This window comes from Euwallacea similis, chromosome 22, assembly GCF_039881205.1.
Source record: "Euwallacea similis isolate ESF13 chromosome 22, ESF131.1, whole genome shotgun sequence".
In the NCBI taxonomy this organism is placed as follows: Eukaryota; Metazoa; Arthropoda; class Insecta; order Coleoptera; family Curculionidae; genus Euwallacea; species Euwallacea similis.
The window spans coordinates 434614-448614 of NC_089630.1; the positions used below are offsets into that span (position 1 = coordinate 434614).

The following is a 14001-nucleotide window of genomic DNA, read 5'->3' on the forward strand; positions in this document are numbered from 1 at the left end:
ACCACATGTAATGGCGATTCTCGTGGGTTTCGTTTATGCTGCAATGCAAAACGCCATCGGTCACTCTCGATGCCGATAAGATTGCTTGTTAAATATTGGGAATTTGGTGTCTTAATTGCGCAATTGGGAATGCATGAACTTGACCCCTATGGATAAGGAACTTGGGGGTTTGCCCATTTTCGGAAGGTCTATTATGCACAGTTCACACTTCCTATTTAACCACCATAGCCCCCATTAGCAGACAACTTAAAATTCCTATAACAATGTCATAGGTAAAGCTCTGGGCCGTGGGCAAACCACCTCTGCCCTAAGCAAATATTTAAGGGCTGCGATAACCGAATTTGCTAAGGACAAAGGATCGCTCTTGGGCAGGAAAATATTATGTTAAGATTAGCAGGGTAAACAAGACCACTATTCGAGGAATTAGAGATAAAGGGAGGCGGACCAGATATCTCGCTCTTCATTACGTTTTTCATCACGCATCAGATGCAAAACGACAAGTACCTAATTACGAAACAATAGGTTCCCATATGCCTAATTACCACCACCATATGGTGGGCTGGAGGAATTCACGAAAGGGCCCAGAAAAACGTCCATCATGACGAAGGTAAAATTCTTAATAACTTCAACAGCAGGCAAGAAATCTCTGCCCAACCGACTGTTGGGTTCCTCCTAATTATACGTGACTTACTTAAGGTTCCACTGGGTATATACACGTTCCCCGAAGGGGTCCGGACTAGACACGAGGGTTCGAAATCCTGGTTGGGGTCCTGCGGGGGGGCCGAGGCCAGTCGTCCATTCAACCTGCTCATTGTGGGGTTCCTGGGGGGCACATCAGGGGGACGCGGAGCGCTGTCTAGCAGACAACCTGAAAACGAAATGTAAATTCGAAAAACTGCTATTCAAATTTCCATGAGGTGATAACATCTCTGGGATTGATCAAACGAAACGCGTGGCAAATTGCTTTTAGGTGTAAAAAAACGAGAGATTAATCAGCGCTTTTCGGTAGTTAAACAAAAATGCCTTTGTGCAATGTTGGATGAGAGGTTCGGATGATGCCACGCAACATTTGTTATTCTTGTTCTTGAAACTTGCCCTCGGTTAACCTCAAGAAATGTGTTTGTTTGCCTATCTGCGCTGCTCAAGTATTGTTTATAAATTTAGTAAATTGACTTCCTCTATTGGGTCTCCTACATGGTTTTCACCTCTCCGAACGAAATCGCTATAGATCCACATTATCTCCCTCTCGGAAAAAGCCATAAACGATAATTTCCTCTGGATAAGTGGGCCCGGAAAGTGCCATAAACAATAAACGAAAGCCTCTCCCTGTCTAATACCACGAGTATTTATTTTTTAAAGTTCCACACCATCGGGTAACAACCATTAAATCCAGTTGCATAAATACAGATAGCGCCGTTAATAAACGACAACTCGCTCGTACATCATTTCCAGTTCCAAAATAGATCCTTAAAATTAGAGAGGACACGTTTTAATGGCGGGGAATCCAGGGAAGAGTCGCGATCCAGGGAAATCTGGATTGAGCTTTGGGTGTAGAAGGCTGGAAGTGTCGCTCGCCACACTGAGAAAAAAGAGCTATTTTGGAAGGAGTAAAATTTTAACTGTTAATTGAAGATTTTCCCCAAACTCAGTGGCGTGAATGATGACGGATGATAAGGGCTGAATGAGACGTTCAATTTGGACGCAACTGTAGGGCCTTATTTTTCCAGAAATCAGATAGTTTGTCATGCGCTCATGCAATGTGAGCTCACTTCGGCGTCTCTAATTGCTTCTAAAAGAGGACATTTCTTCAAAACCCCCAAAATTAATCAAATAAAAATTGTCCTCCTTGAGTAGAGCAACGGAAAATTCAAAAACCATACAGGGTGTCCCACTAAGAAATCCCGGAATTCTGACATTTAAAAATTGCCGGCAAACTTCGAGCTTTTTTTAAAAGCATTTTGCCGTTCTTTTGTCCACACCCACAAGTGAGTCTCATGTGCAGGCATTGCCTTCCCTCCAGTTATTTCTTGAAGACCCTAGAAAGTTCAATTCTGAGCTCCGTGATTCCATCCACAGAAACCGAACTGTTCACAATCCCAATCCAGCATACAGATCCATTTTCTATTAATATCGATCTTCTAGTAAAGTGCCTGAATACTTGAGTGTAACTGATATCCCATGAATTTAAATTTATGTTCATGAAGTATATCGGATGAGATCTAGATCCTGCCATGGAGATAAATTTAGTTTTAAGATTTTTAATTAACCTTTAAGGTTTCCCAATGGTACCACGCATTCTTTCGGATTTATTATATCTCGAGGAATCTAATAACGGCGATGCCGCTTTCGAAATGATAATCCATACATAATTGGTATCTATACAAATACCGTTTTTCTTTGTTTAGTGTGATTCTGAAAAATCCCAATTACCAGGGAACCTAAAAATAACAAAAACTACGTAATCCAATTTCGATTTGTTGTTACGAGCAATATTTCCAATCGATGTTGTCCAGGAATAGATTTCTAAATTAGAACACTTAAAAGCTTCTTGTTCCAGACGGTCCAGCTGCCTGGAACAATGTCTGCGACATAACATTTAGGCATAAATATTTATTTTGTTGAAAGCCGCTAATCGCAATATTGAGCGGAAACTCGCATTATCAACGGTTTGGTTCCATGGAAATTTGTGTTAACCGAATCGTGTAGGTTCCCTCAAGGTTCCCTTGGTGCGTAATTGCGGCCCCCAAATAAGGATCATTTTAGATCGTACTAATAAATAGTGGTTTGACTTCGGCACTAATAATAGCATCAATTATCTCGCTTCTTAGAACGATTTTCTTCACATTTGACCCCCTTCTCTGGTAATTAAAAATTAATCTAATTTTTTATCGGGATGGCTGATGATGTATTGTTTATAAACGGCTATTGCCTCCTTTTACAGTCGTCCATCTGTGGGGATATTCAATATACAATCGGCTGTAACGAACGCAGTCTAATTAAAGAACCCATTAATCTCTCTTCCTAACAAAGAACGAATTACGATCTTGTTTTCTCTATTTGGAGTTATCACTCAAGGGGAAAAAAGCATGGGAATCCACTTTAGATAATGCTCAGAGTTTAAATCAAAGACAGATGTTTCTAACAAACCCAAGTTCCCTCACTTCTTCCACTAGAAACCTCTTCCCGCTACCTCAATCCAGAAGAGTATCCGCAAACAACGAGCACTACCTCAAATTTACCCCTAAATCACCTCCCCCAACCCCCAATTTTCGTTCACTATCAACACTGAACAAACACAATTTAACACTAAAAAAAGAAAATTTCCATCAAGGGGACATTACATGGAGAAAACTGCTGGTGTCCAGCTTCGCTGTATTCTCCTGGAGGTGAGTATTGAGGAGGTCGTTCCTGGGTGCCATCGAAGTGCTCGTACCGATCGTAAAGCGCGTATCGTTCGTTGTACGAGTCGTTCTCTTCGCCGGGCCTCTGAAGAGGTCCGTACGCGTACGGCGATATCATGATACTGCCGAGAGCCGAAGAAGAATCTAACCCAAAGCCGAAAGCGTCCCACGATCGTCGTCTGTTTAGGCCCTAAAAATCGGTAATCGGGGGCACGGCCGTCTTGAGTCGAAAGGGCATCCCCTAGGACAGAGCCGGATTGAGGGGTGCAAGGGAAATTCGGATCCCCCTTTTCACACAGTCAAACGCTTTCGTTAAGTCAGCAAAAGCTCACCGATAAAAGTTGAACTTTCTGGGGGAGAATTTTCTTCACCGGGGAAATTTGAAAAATTATCTTCTGAAGCAATGATAAGTGCTCCAGCATAGGAATAAACCCAAAGGAGTGCTTACAATCTCTTCCGAAAATGTATAGGGTATTGCATTTGAACAAGACAGTGACGTTTCATGACCTTCCTGTACGAATACCTTAATGTCTCAGAAACATTATTGCAGAAGGAAAACTGTTGCTCTTGAAGGATGTAAATTAATAATACGAAAATATAGAGAATATCGCCTGCTTAGGCCCTAAAAATAGGTGATCGGGGGCACGACCGTCTTGAGCCCAAAGGGCATCCCTCAGGACAGAGCCGGATTTAGGGGGTCGCAAGGGAAATTTAGCCTCCCCTTCTCACACAATCAAAAGCACTTGTTAAATAAGTAAAAGCTCATGTATAAATTAAACTTTCTGGGCGAGGTTGTTCTCGGCCAAAAACTGCGTTTGTAATCGTGATTACCCTGAAATAATATAAATGGAAGTTTCTGGGGTTTCTAAGTGACCTGAAAGTAAACAAGGAAGTCTGAAGAAGCCAAAATACCCGAAACGAAAACTGTAGGAATTTTTAATTCATGTAGACCGATCTGGTTAGGTAACCCTGTAGAAGAAAAGCCGTGGAGAATGAGACTTGACGGAAACCTTGACAATTTGGCGGCCAACAGCTCGATTATCTTATCAACCTTGATTAACCAATAGACAGTTTTTTAGAGCAACTTCATGATCAAAAACGGAATCTTTGATCTTCTCAGTGCGGCCCAATTAAATCGTACTACCCCGCTTTCGACAACACATTCCAACTGCCCTAATTGGCCATTTTTTTATTGACCCAATAGACCCAAAAATTTCGCCAATAAGACCCATAAACCCAATCTCGGACCCGCAAACAAGGGCCTCAAAGTCAGTTTTTTAAAATACAGTTACTCTAAATTGCCCCTCTATAAAACGTTTTCTAACAGCACTTTGTAGGGTTTACTTTTTACGAGTTTTCGATGCTGAGGAAAGGGATCGTTAAAAAATATCAGTTTTGTTTATAGATCATAAAGACGAACGTAAAATGTGGTCAAGGAGAGTCCAACAGAGAATTTGGAATATTATGTCCTGGCGGCTCTATCCAGAGCGTTAATACATTAAAAAACGTTTCTGCTCTTGTGTAGTAATAACAACACGTTACACGAAACGACTTTATCTGCTTCAGAGCTCTTATTATTTATTAAAGCTTTTAATAGCCTCAAGTATTATGACTTCATAAAAGCGCCATAAAGCTTTAGTTCTATGACCTGCTATCATTTGTCTTGGAGCTTAATGCCTAGACACTCCACATTCTCAGATGGGGCCCCTCTTGCACACACGATTACCAAATTTCTCAATGACTGACTCTTGAGAAAAGATTGCATGGAATCGTGTCAAATTCCTTGACCAGGTGCAACATGTCCCCAAATGCTAATACGCACAATGCATCCATCTCAGAAATGGAATTTTCGGGGCCTTATGATGGCGTATAATATGGGACCCTCTTACAAATGTTATTTATTGTTGCTCTCGAGCTAAAAGGTTGCTTTATTGTTATTTCGATAATCTCCTTAACGCCAAAGCTGCACTCTACAGAGCCGGATTTGCCCGGGAAAAGGATAGACCCTATATTTCTCCTAATGCTCTAATGGTGGTAGTTAGTGTGTGGGGTTCCAGGAACACTTGTGGACCACTTTATGAGGGTATAAGGCAATAAAATGCTTTACGGTCTGATTCATAACTCTTCACCCCAGTCGAAGTTTCAATGCCAAAGAGATTCGATTGTGTCCAAAGTCAAAAATATCTCGTCGAACGAATTTTGCCGTGCACTCACAAAGCTGCCCCAGTTTTGGGTATGAACAGGTAATTTACCCCTTTCCGCTTTAACAGTTCGCAAATGGTAACTATGGTCTGCCTTTGCGACGCCAATTGGCACCAATAAATCATAGCCGGAAATGCATGAAAATCTGATTAGTCTTAAAGGATTTGCAAGAATATGAAACACCTAGCAAGGGGTGTGAAACAAGCCCTTAGGGCCCATTTAATATTCGCAACTTCATTCTGGAGGTACCTGCAGACGCGAATCTTAGGGCCAATTGCTGAAGTCGGTGGCAAGAGAGTGTAAAATTGGACAAAGAGCCTCGTCACGCTCGTTCACCGCCCGAACTATCCCCCTGATAAACTTAATCAGCACGTGAAAAATCTGACCCATAGAACCTTCAAAGTAAACAAAAACTTGTGGTTCATTCGGCTCCCAATCAGTTTCAAAGGCAGGAAACTGCTATGGCTCTAAGGGCTAAATTATTAACACACTGGGTAACTTTACCAGGGGATTGATTTCCAGGGAATCCAAAATAACGAGCAAGCCATCGAACCTGACTGTCTGGTAAGTTTACCATTAATACATCAATATTACCGCATGATTTTGCCGTGAAATTCGATTAATGTAAGGTCAATAAACAGACCCGTAGCCAGCTTGGTTTCAGAATGGGAAAAGACTTTGCCCTGCCATAAAAAAAATGGCAATTTTTTCAAAAGGGAAATTGCAAACGGCAACGCCGCATTTCACTTTTGTTTCCATTGTGACAGGTGACATTTATTATAAATTTTTAATAATTGTGTTCCCTGATGTTGCCACGTTTACTTTCGATCTGACATCACAACTCAGGGCCGTCTCAGACTAATTTTCGACACAGGGGGAGTTTAAATTAATTAATATTTTAGGGATGACTGGAATTTTTACTTGACTGACTTGATGCATTGAACGTACGAAAATGGGGACTTCAGAGGTGAGATAGAAACGGCGGAATAACAAATGTGTACTTTAAGGGTAGCTACAAGGGTCGCGCTCTTAGGGCTGACTACAAGTAATGTCGATTGTCCTGAAGAGTACCGGGTCCATGGTTGGATGGCGACGGTTCTAGTTAACCGACAAAAGAAATTAATAGGCGTGCATATAAAACCAAGAGGAGAAGACAATAAAATTCGAATTACACTTATGTTTGCGGTCGGTTTCGCTTGATTTACGACGCTGATCATAAACTTTGCCTTCAATTTGGTTTTTATTGTTTCGAGAGCCAACTCGAGCAGAGTATATTTGAATACAAAAACTCCGTATTGTGATTTGTCGCACTCGGATAGTTTCGTCGGCAAAAAATCCACTAAATTCTTATTTCGCATCAGGAAGAATTCAATGTGAAGTGACCGATCGCACTAGATATTAGGGAACAAAGAGGTGATTGATGGAGCGCCACCCTTCCGAAAAACACGTCCGGACCCTTCCACCTTAAAAACACTTTTAAATTAGGCCCGAGCAAATTCTCCCCGAAATTTTTGATTAATTAAAATCTATGTAACCCTGATTTTTTTGCCCCATAGAGATAATTTTTGAAGAAACAGCTGCTTTTTAGCGTTTACTTACTACCGCAGACAAAAGGATGTTAAGGGCTTAAACAATACCGATGTCTGACTGTATGCCCACCCAAGTCAATTGCGATCCATTAACATGGGTTTGTGGCCACATACAGAGTGAGCAAGGTTAGACAACAAAAACAATGCGGACTTGAACGTAAAGGCTGGCACACCTCATAATGATGAGGTGGTACTACCAATATAAATGTGAATACTGATCAACTACCTACAATATGCCGAGCCTACTTAATATGCGGGACAAACCTAATTTGCATAAAATGCACTTGTGCCTCAACAGAGGCGTAGTTTGTCTATTATACTCCTTCACCATTTTGTGCGGATTTTCCGCCTAGTTTATTGTCTGCGTTTTGCACGTGCAATCACGCCACCGGCTTTATATTTTCGATCAGTAATTAAATTTCTCATTAGCATCGCAATAACACTCCGGCTTGGCGCAATCACGCGTTCTGCCGACCCGTTTGATTATAATTCGCCGACAAATTAATTCCCCGTTTGTTTTCACCTCGAATTTTCGACGGTTAGTCGGCGCTTTTCATACAAAGCTCCATTGTGATCAATTGCCATCACTGCATCGAGCAGATTTCTAATCAGGCCGAGACAAAAGGGATAAAATTATGTGTGGAGCTAAGCGGGGCGCATCCACCATCTCGGGCAGAAAATATCCTTGTGGCCATAAAGTTCTGAGAAGTTGATGGTATGGATGGAGATAATTGAGAGTCTCAAATGATGTGTGGCGCATCCGCCAATGTGGACAGAACACGGAATCAGAGTTGTGCAGTGATGATTTTATCAATTTACCAAAAGCTAGAATTGATTGTATAGAGATATTTAGGTCATTTCGGCTATACCGCAGCAGTCTCACACATCAATCAAACCCTCCCCGAAATCCTTGACGTATATCTAGTAGAAAAACCGAAAGAATCCCCATAAAAGCCGGCCGCATTCGGAAAAATTCGATCCGAACACACACATCTCAAAGAGGGGGTATCAAAGGCATTCCCGACCCTCTAATTTATCGCGAGTAGGGCCATGCCATTGCGTGTGCCCTACGACACAGAAACCCGCGTTTCCGCCATATTTCTTGGCCGATCGGGCCCCTCTTTCTTATCGGGAATCCGAAGCCTCTATCTGGATGTCTTTCCGGCCATCCGAGACTGCGGTCGCGTTTTGTAATATCACCCCCTTTCACGCGATAGCACCACCACGTGTATAGTATGTATTTTGGCCAGGCGAAGGTATTTCTTACCCAGGAAAAGAATGTTGATATCCTTCTTAAACATGTGGAATCGTTAGAACAAAATCGGTTCCTACAGTTGCCATGGATTGAATGGCTGATAAATAATGAATGAGGCCAAAATCACAGTGATGTAGAATATTTTTCTCTTGAGTTATACAATTTTCAAAACTGTTTTCCTCGGAATGTAAATTTCGTTTAGCAGCCGTTTTCGAATGCCCATGGTTGAACGGTTGGAGTTATTTATTTCGACCATCTCCTTTGTTGGCAGTGTTAACCTCGTTGAATATTTATTGTAATAATTATATAGTGTACCAAAGATTAATGGCCTGATTCGTATTATTATTTATTTCCAGAGAAGGCGCTTTTTTTTTAATTCCACCATAAATAAGTTTACAAAATCAGGGTCGCAACACCGAAAGGGTGTCAGTAAATCATAATAAGTACACCCCTATGGTTAAGGGAGTGTGATATTGCGCATTAACCCTCGTGTTATTTCACGGTTTAAGTATAGGCCCGGGCATGTATTGACTTCGCCGATATTGAGCCATAACCCGAAATCCTGATATTACTCCCCATATTGTATTGAAACCCTTGTGGGAGTAAAGCTCTCTTCAGTAAGCACCTGAAGCTTTTAGCGAGAGATCATCAAACCACGCCTCTATAATTAAAGGAACGCAGCAGCTAAATGGGACTGGTGTCATCATCATCACAATAATACAAAGTATTCTGGAATTGTATGTTTACCGGCGAAATCATGTGCATGGGTGGCAGATAGTCTCCATATCTTTTGGCCACATTTCCTGTTCTGCCTAATTAGTCGCTTCCAGATGCCTTGTGTGACTTGAAAAAACCCATTTTTCTCCAGTTCCCCAGTGCTGAAAGTGTTAAAATAGGTAAATGCTCAGTGACTGGCAACGTGGCACAGTTCTTTTGTTTTTTTCAAAACAAGATGGTCGGATTAAATGTTCGCGATGTCAATGTCAAATAAAGCAATCCAATCACTGTTCCTTGTCAAATCAAGGTGGCTTAGAAATAGTATTTCAAGAAAAGACAGTGGCGTGGCATACCTTTATGTAGAGTTAAACATTTTTGGTTTTTTTTATTATTGAAAGTACGTTCTTGCAGCTGTTTAATATTTAATACTGAACAAAATCACAGTGGTGTAGAATGTTGTTCTTGTAGCAGTCTAGTTGTTGATTTATTTGCAATAATAAAAAAGTATCGTTTATGAGATACAGGGTGTAAAAGTCTGAAAATCGCGTTCTTCAATGCAAGCAAAACAACAACAACACAGTTTTTATTATCAATTCATTAACTTGTAAAGTACTACAGCACAAAAGATATTTTCCGCTCCCCTTTGCAATATAGGGACAGGCATTCAATTATACTCCCTCAATGGTATTACCAGTCATTCATTACCGGGATCTTTTATTCAAGGATTCTCAATTAATAGGTCTCTATACCTAGTAATCAATCACTTACTTCACTTAGGCTGTAAAATGCATTTATTCCTCCTAAGAAGGAAGGGTGAGTCGCTCATTGTTGAGATTCTATATGGGAGAAATGGGAATTAGGAGGAGGGCTCTGAAACTGCCACGTTTCTCTATAATAAAACGCACTGTGACTAGATTTATCAGCCGAAAAGTGAGGTGAATTAATAAAAAAAGACGATTTTTTGGGAGAGAAAGGTGGGGGTTTTTGATCGAGTTTTTAAGGTGAAAATTGATGCATTTCACGCAATGATAATCAGTTTTGGGAGCTGAAAATAAGGAGAAAGTGATGGCATTTCTCATGATGGAAAGAAAGTGGTTATTGGAGCAGTTTGAACAGCGAAAAGGTGAAGAAAAATCAGCTCAGCCAATGTAGTATTTTGTTTCATGCGTGAGTGAGGGAAGTTTTCGTCCCAAAAGTGGATTTCTTAAGATATTCATTTTGCCAATAACTGAGCTGCTTCTGAATCGTGTTGCTGCCCGTTCCAAGAAATGGTGCAAAAGAAAAAGAACTTCCTCATTCAGGACATCTTCCTCTGGACCCCTTTGTGGCAAAAAACAATAATTAACGAAGTTGCATAAGAATTCTGCGCAATTCAATTATTTTCTTTGTAAGTTGGAGACTCTCTTTTGTGTTTTTCCAATTCGGTTTTAATCGAGTTACCCACTTGGCATTCGAGTTTTTTCCACTCCTCAAAGAGACGTGCTGGGAGTTTGCGAGCCGATTAGGAGCTGGCCAGTTTAACCTTGTTTAAGAACAAAAGCGACGTTTTTAATTTAAAACCACTTACCACCCATAGCGACCACGAGAAAAAAGGCCACATCAATAGGAACCCGAAGACTAAATTATGGCCATACACAAAACCTTATGGTTTGTCGAAAAAACGGCCGTCCTCCTCGCCCACCCACAGAGTGAGACGTCCGAATGTGTAAGAAGAATTTGAATGAGACTGGCTGGGAACACTGCAAGATCTAATAGATAAATTAGTGTTTAAACGGCTCGGATTTGAACAGATGGCTCGGAAGTTTCAAGGCCACTTTTTCCTCTATCGTTAATTAGGCCAAATGAAATTATTGTCCTGATGGCGGTCTCGGTGAGTGGGTACTTACATGAAATTTTCAGTAGTTTCCAAGTTGGCTTGAGGCTTTAAGGCCGGCTAACAGCATTAAGGATCGGTGAGGAAAGTATAATTGGAAAATTACTTCCACAAAATTGCTCCTCGGTTAAGCTACGAGCTTAACACGACCGCGGGTAAAACCGAAACTAAAAATAAAGCTTCATCTTAAGTGATTATTAGCCGCTACGAGGTGCGAGCTTTGTATGCAAAATGCATACTAAATCGGCCCATAAAAGCACATTTGCATCTGTTTTGAGTCATCGAGAATTTGTAATTTGTGTGTCTTCTTTGAAGCCTATGATGTTCTTTGAATTCCATTCCCACTCCAATTATGGGGTGGAAAAAATGAAAGGGAGCCTCCTCTGGAGCCAGGGCTCGCACGCCTCTGATGTTTCCGCGAATGAGAGTGAATTTGTTGCGTTTGTAAATTCTAGCTCTGGCATGGGAATTTAAATTTTTTTCAGCGAGAGGGTTGATTTATCATAGGGCTTTAAGAAATTGCCTCTGCTAAGTTTTGTCTTGATGAGGACTTAGGGATTTTTGGAACAAAAAGAGCCATTTCGAGGCTCTTTAATCCACAAACAAGACCGACAGGGGGTAGGGTTTTTAGCAACTTTCTCAACAGTTCTTTAAAAAATCAAGGCCCGTAAAGTTGCGCCAGTGGTTTCCTATGGGGAACAGCATCCAAGGAGTGTCTTAAACAAGACGTTTTGGGTCAAATTTCCGCCTCGACCCATGAAATTCATGTTTAATTCAAAACCCGTACGGCCAGAAATTTTCTACTACTTGTGGATTAGGGACTAATGGAGACTGCACTTGGACACTCACACCCAACTCTAACACGGCTGCAACGCTCCCCACCAACGAAAGAGCTTTCGGCTCTTTCAATAGAAAGTTCCTTGGAACATTTGCTATTTGATTCTGTTAAGAAACTGGTGTTAATAAGTTTCCCAGATGTGACTCAATTATTAAACTAAATAAGCTCGCAACAAGAGCTTTAATGGGTCGAGCTTTGATTGTTCTATTGTCGAAGTTTTCTCGTAGTTTAATTATTGTCTTCGTGGATAATCTCGCTATTTATTTCTCCATAGTTTACGTCTTGAGGCGTGGAAACCTCCCTCCCTGTACAAGGTACGACATAAACCCACCCATGGGCGAAAACATAAAGGGCACGTAAATCTTCGTAATTGCGACGTTTTAACTGAGAAACACTTTGTTAGGCTGCATACGCGACTTTGCGGGAATAATTCAAAACGTGTATTTGCATGTTTTCACCGCGCCCATAACCATTCTCGTATGCGCTTTGTCTTGCTGCCTGTTTAGCATGTTTTTACCTGACAATTATGGCCCCATTTAAATTATCCCGCTTCGTGCATTCCGGGGGAGCTTTATTCTTACCGGTTTTAACTACCCCATCGACTTCTAGATGCAGAGGAACTTAATTTATTAGGGGGGAAGCCACCCTGGCGTGTCAAAAACCCGTTCGAAAACCCTCCTCCGACGTTGACAAATTCATAACATAAATCCACGACGCCGTATCTATCGTAATCTACGGAACAAATGACCCAGAGATAGTCACTCTTATTATGTGAAAATGGCTTCGTTTCGGGGCTGTATAGTAATTTTTCTTGCCGCGGGCGGTAATTTTTGCTGGTAAAAATCCCTGCCCATGATCCTCGAGGACCCGCGGCACTTTTCCTGCCTGCTCACCGGGTTTTACTGCCGTCTTGCAGGCCATTATCTTCGCCACTATAATTATCTGTTTTCCTTTTGTTATATCTACAACATCCGAACGCGAAACAGACAGCTCCTGCAGTTAAGGTAACTAATCTGCGGTGATTGCTCTCCTGAGATCCCGGAGCGATCCTGCTGGAAGCCCATATAACATGGGTCTATCGAGCCAGACACTCTCCGAGGTATGGGAAATTCGATTAAGTGTATCGACACCACGGAAATTGTGTTTTTCCATGTTTAAGTTCAAGTCACGCTAAATCACTTTGGAACCCCATAAAACTTGCTTTCGGTTAATCGAGATTTCAAGCGGGTCTTCAGGTTCCTGGGAACTGCTCCGAAAATTCATACACTACTCAAATTAGCTTCGTTCTACGGTCCTAGAATACCCTGTATGCTCTCGAACCCATGGATTGCTTTATCCGAGAGGAACGGCTTTCTTTTAAACGGTTAAATGGACCTCGCTAGTGATTGGTGAAATGGGCAAAATGGACGATGGATGCGACGGACATCGCATATGAGGCATATAACAAAGTCGCGGAATCTTATTTTTCAAATGAAACCCCCTGTATATTTCCGGATGTACGGGAACCCCATTGGAGAACTCTTCATCATCGAAGAACCCATCGTTTTTTCATTCTTGTCACCAACTTGGGCACGCGCAATTATTAGTCACGTGCATCTTCCATTGTAACAATTTCCTTCTTCAGTGCCTGATCATGTCATTGTTATTTTTTAATCAATTGCAGCAGGATAATGTCGTCGTATTGAGCAGCTGAGCAAGAGTGACTTCTGAATAATAATCGTGTGATCACGTATAGAACCCACTCATGACGACCACCTTTCATGGCACAAAAGAACGAGTATGTGCGGTGAGAAAATGCGCCATTATTATGCATGGACTTCTTTCATACAAATCGCTCTTTATTGTCCTTTCATGACTCAGTTCGGTGAGGTGTCAAAGATCCTGATCGGTCATTATAAAAAGGGACGTTGCACATTTCTCCGAAATTGTTTAGAATCCTTCAGGCTAGAGAGCACTGATCGAGCAAAAAGACGTTTTCTAAGTAGAATATTTCAAGAAAAAATGATATGGAGCACCCATGGAAATAAATTCGTCATCTCGCTATGACAGACATAGAGGACCAGCTTGGAATAGCACCCCTATTTCAATATGTCTTCAATCCCTCGTAATAATGTCGCGACATATCG

General features: G+C 41.4%; 1 protein-coding gene across 4 annotated transcripts in view; it reads right to left on the bottom strand.

Moving 5' to 3' along the window:
* The window catches only part of Ten-m (teneurin transmembrane protein Ten-m), an 80066-nt gene that overhangs the window by 14496 nt on the left and 51569 nt on the right, over positions 1–14001 (bottom strand). For all 4 annotated transcript variants that reach the window (XM_066401225.1, XM_066401224.1, XM_066401227.1 and 1 more), the window contains exon 4: positions 692–868. In XM_066401225.1, the coding sequence (XP_066257322.1) occupies positions 692–868 (177 nt within the window). The remainder of the gene's footprint in view (positions 1–691; positions 869–14001) is intronic.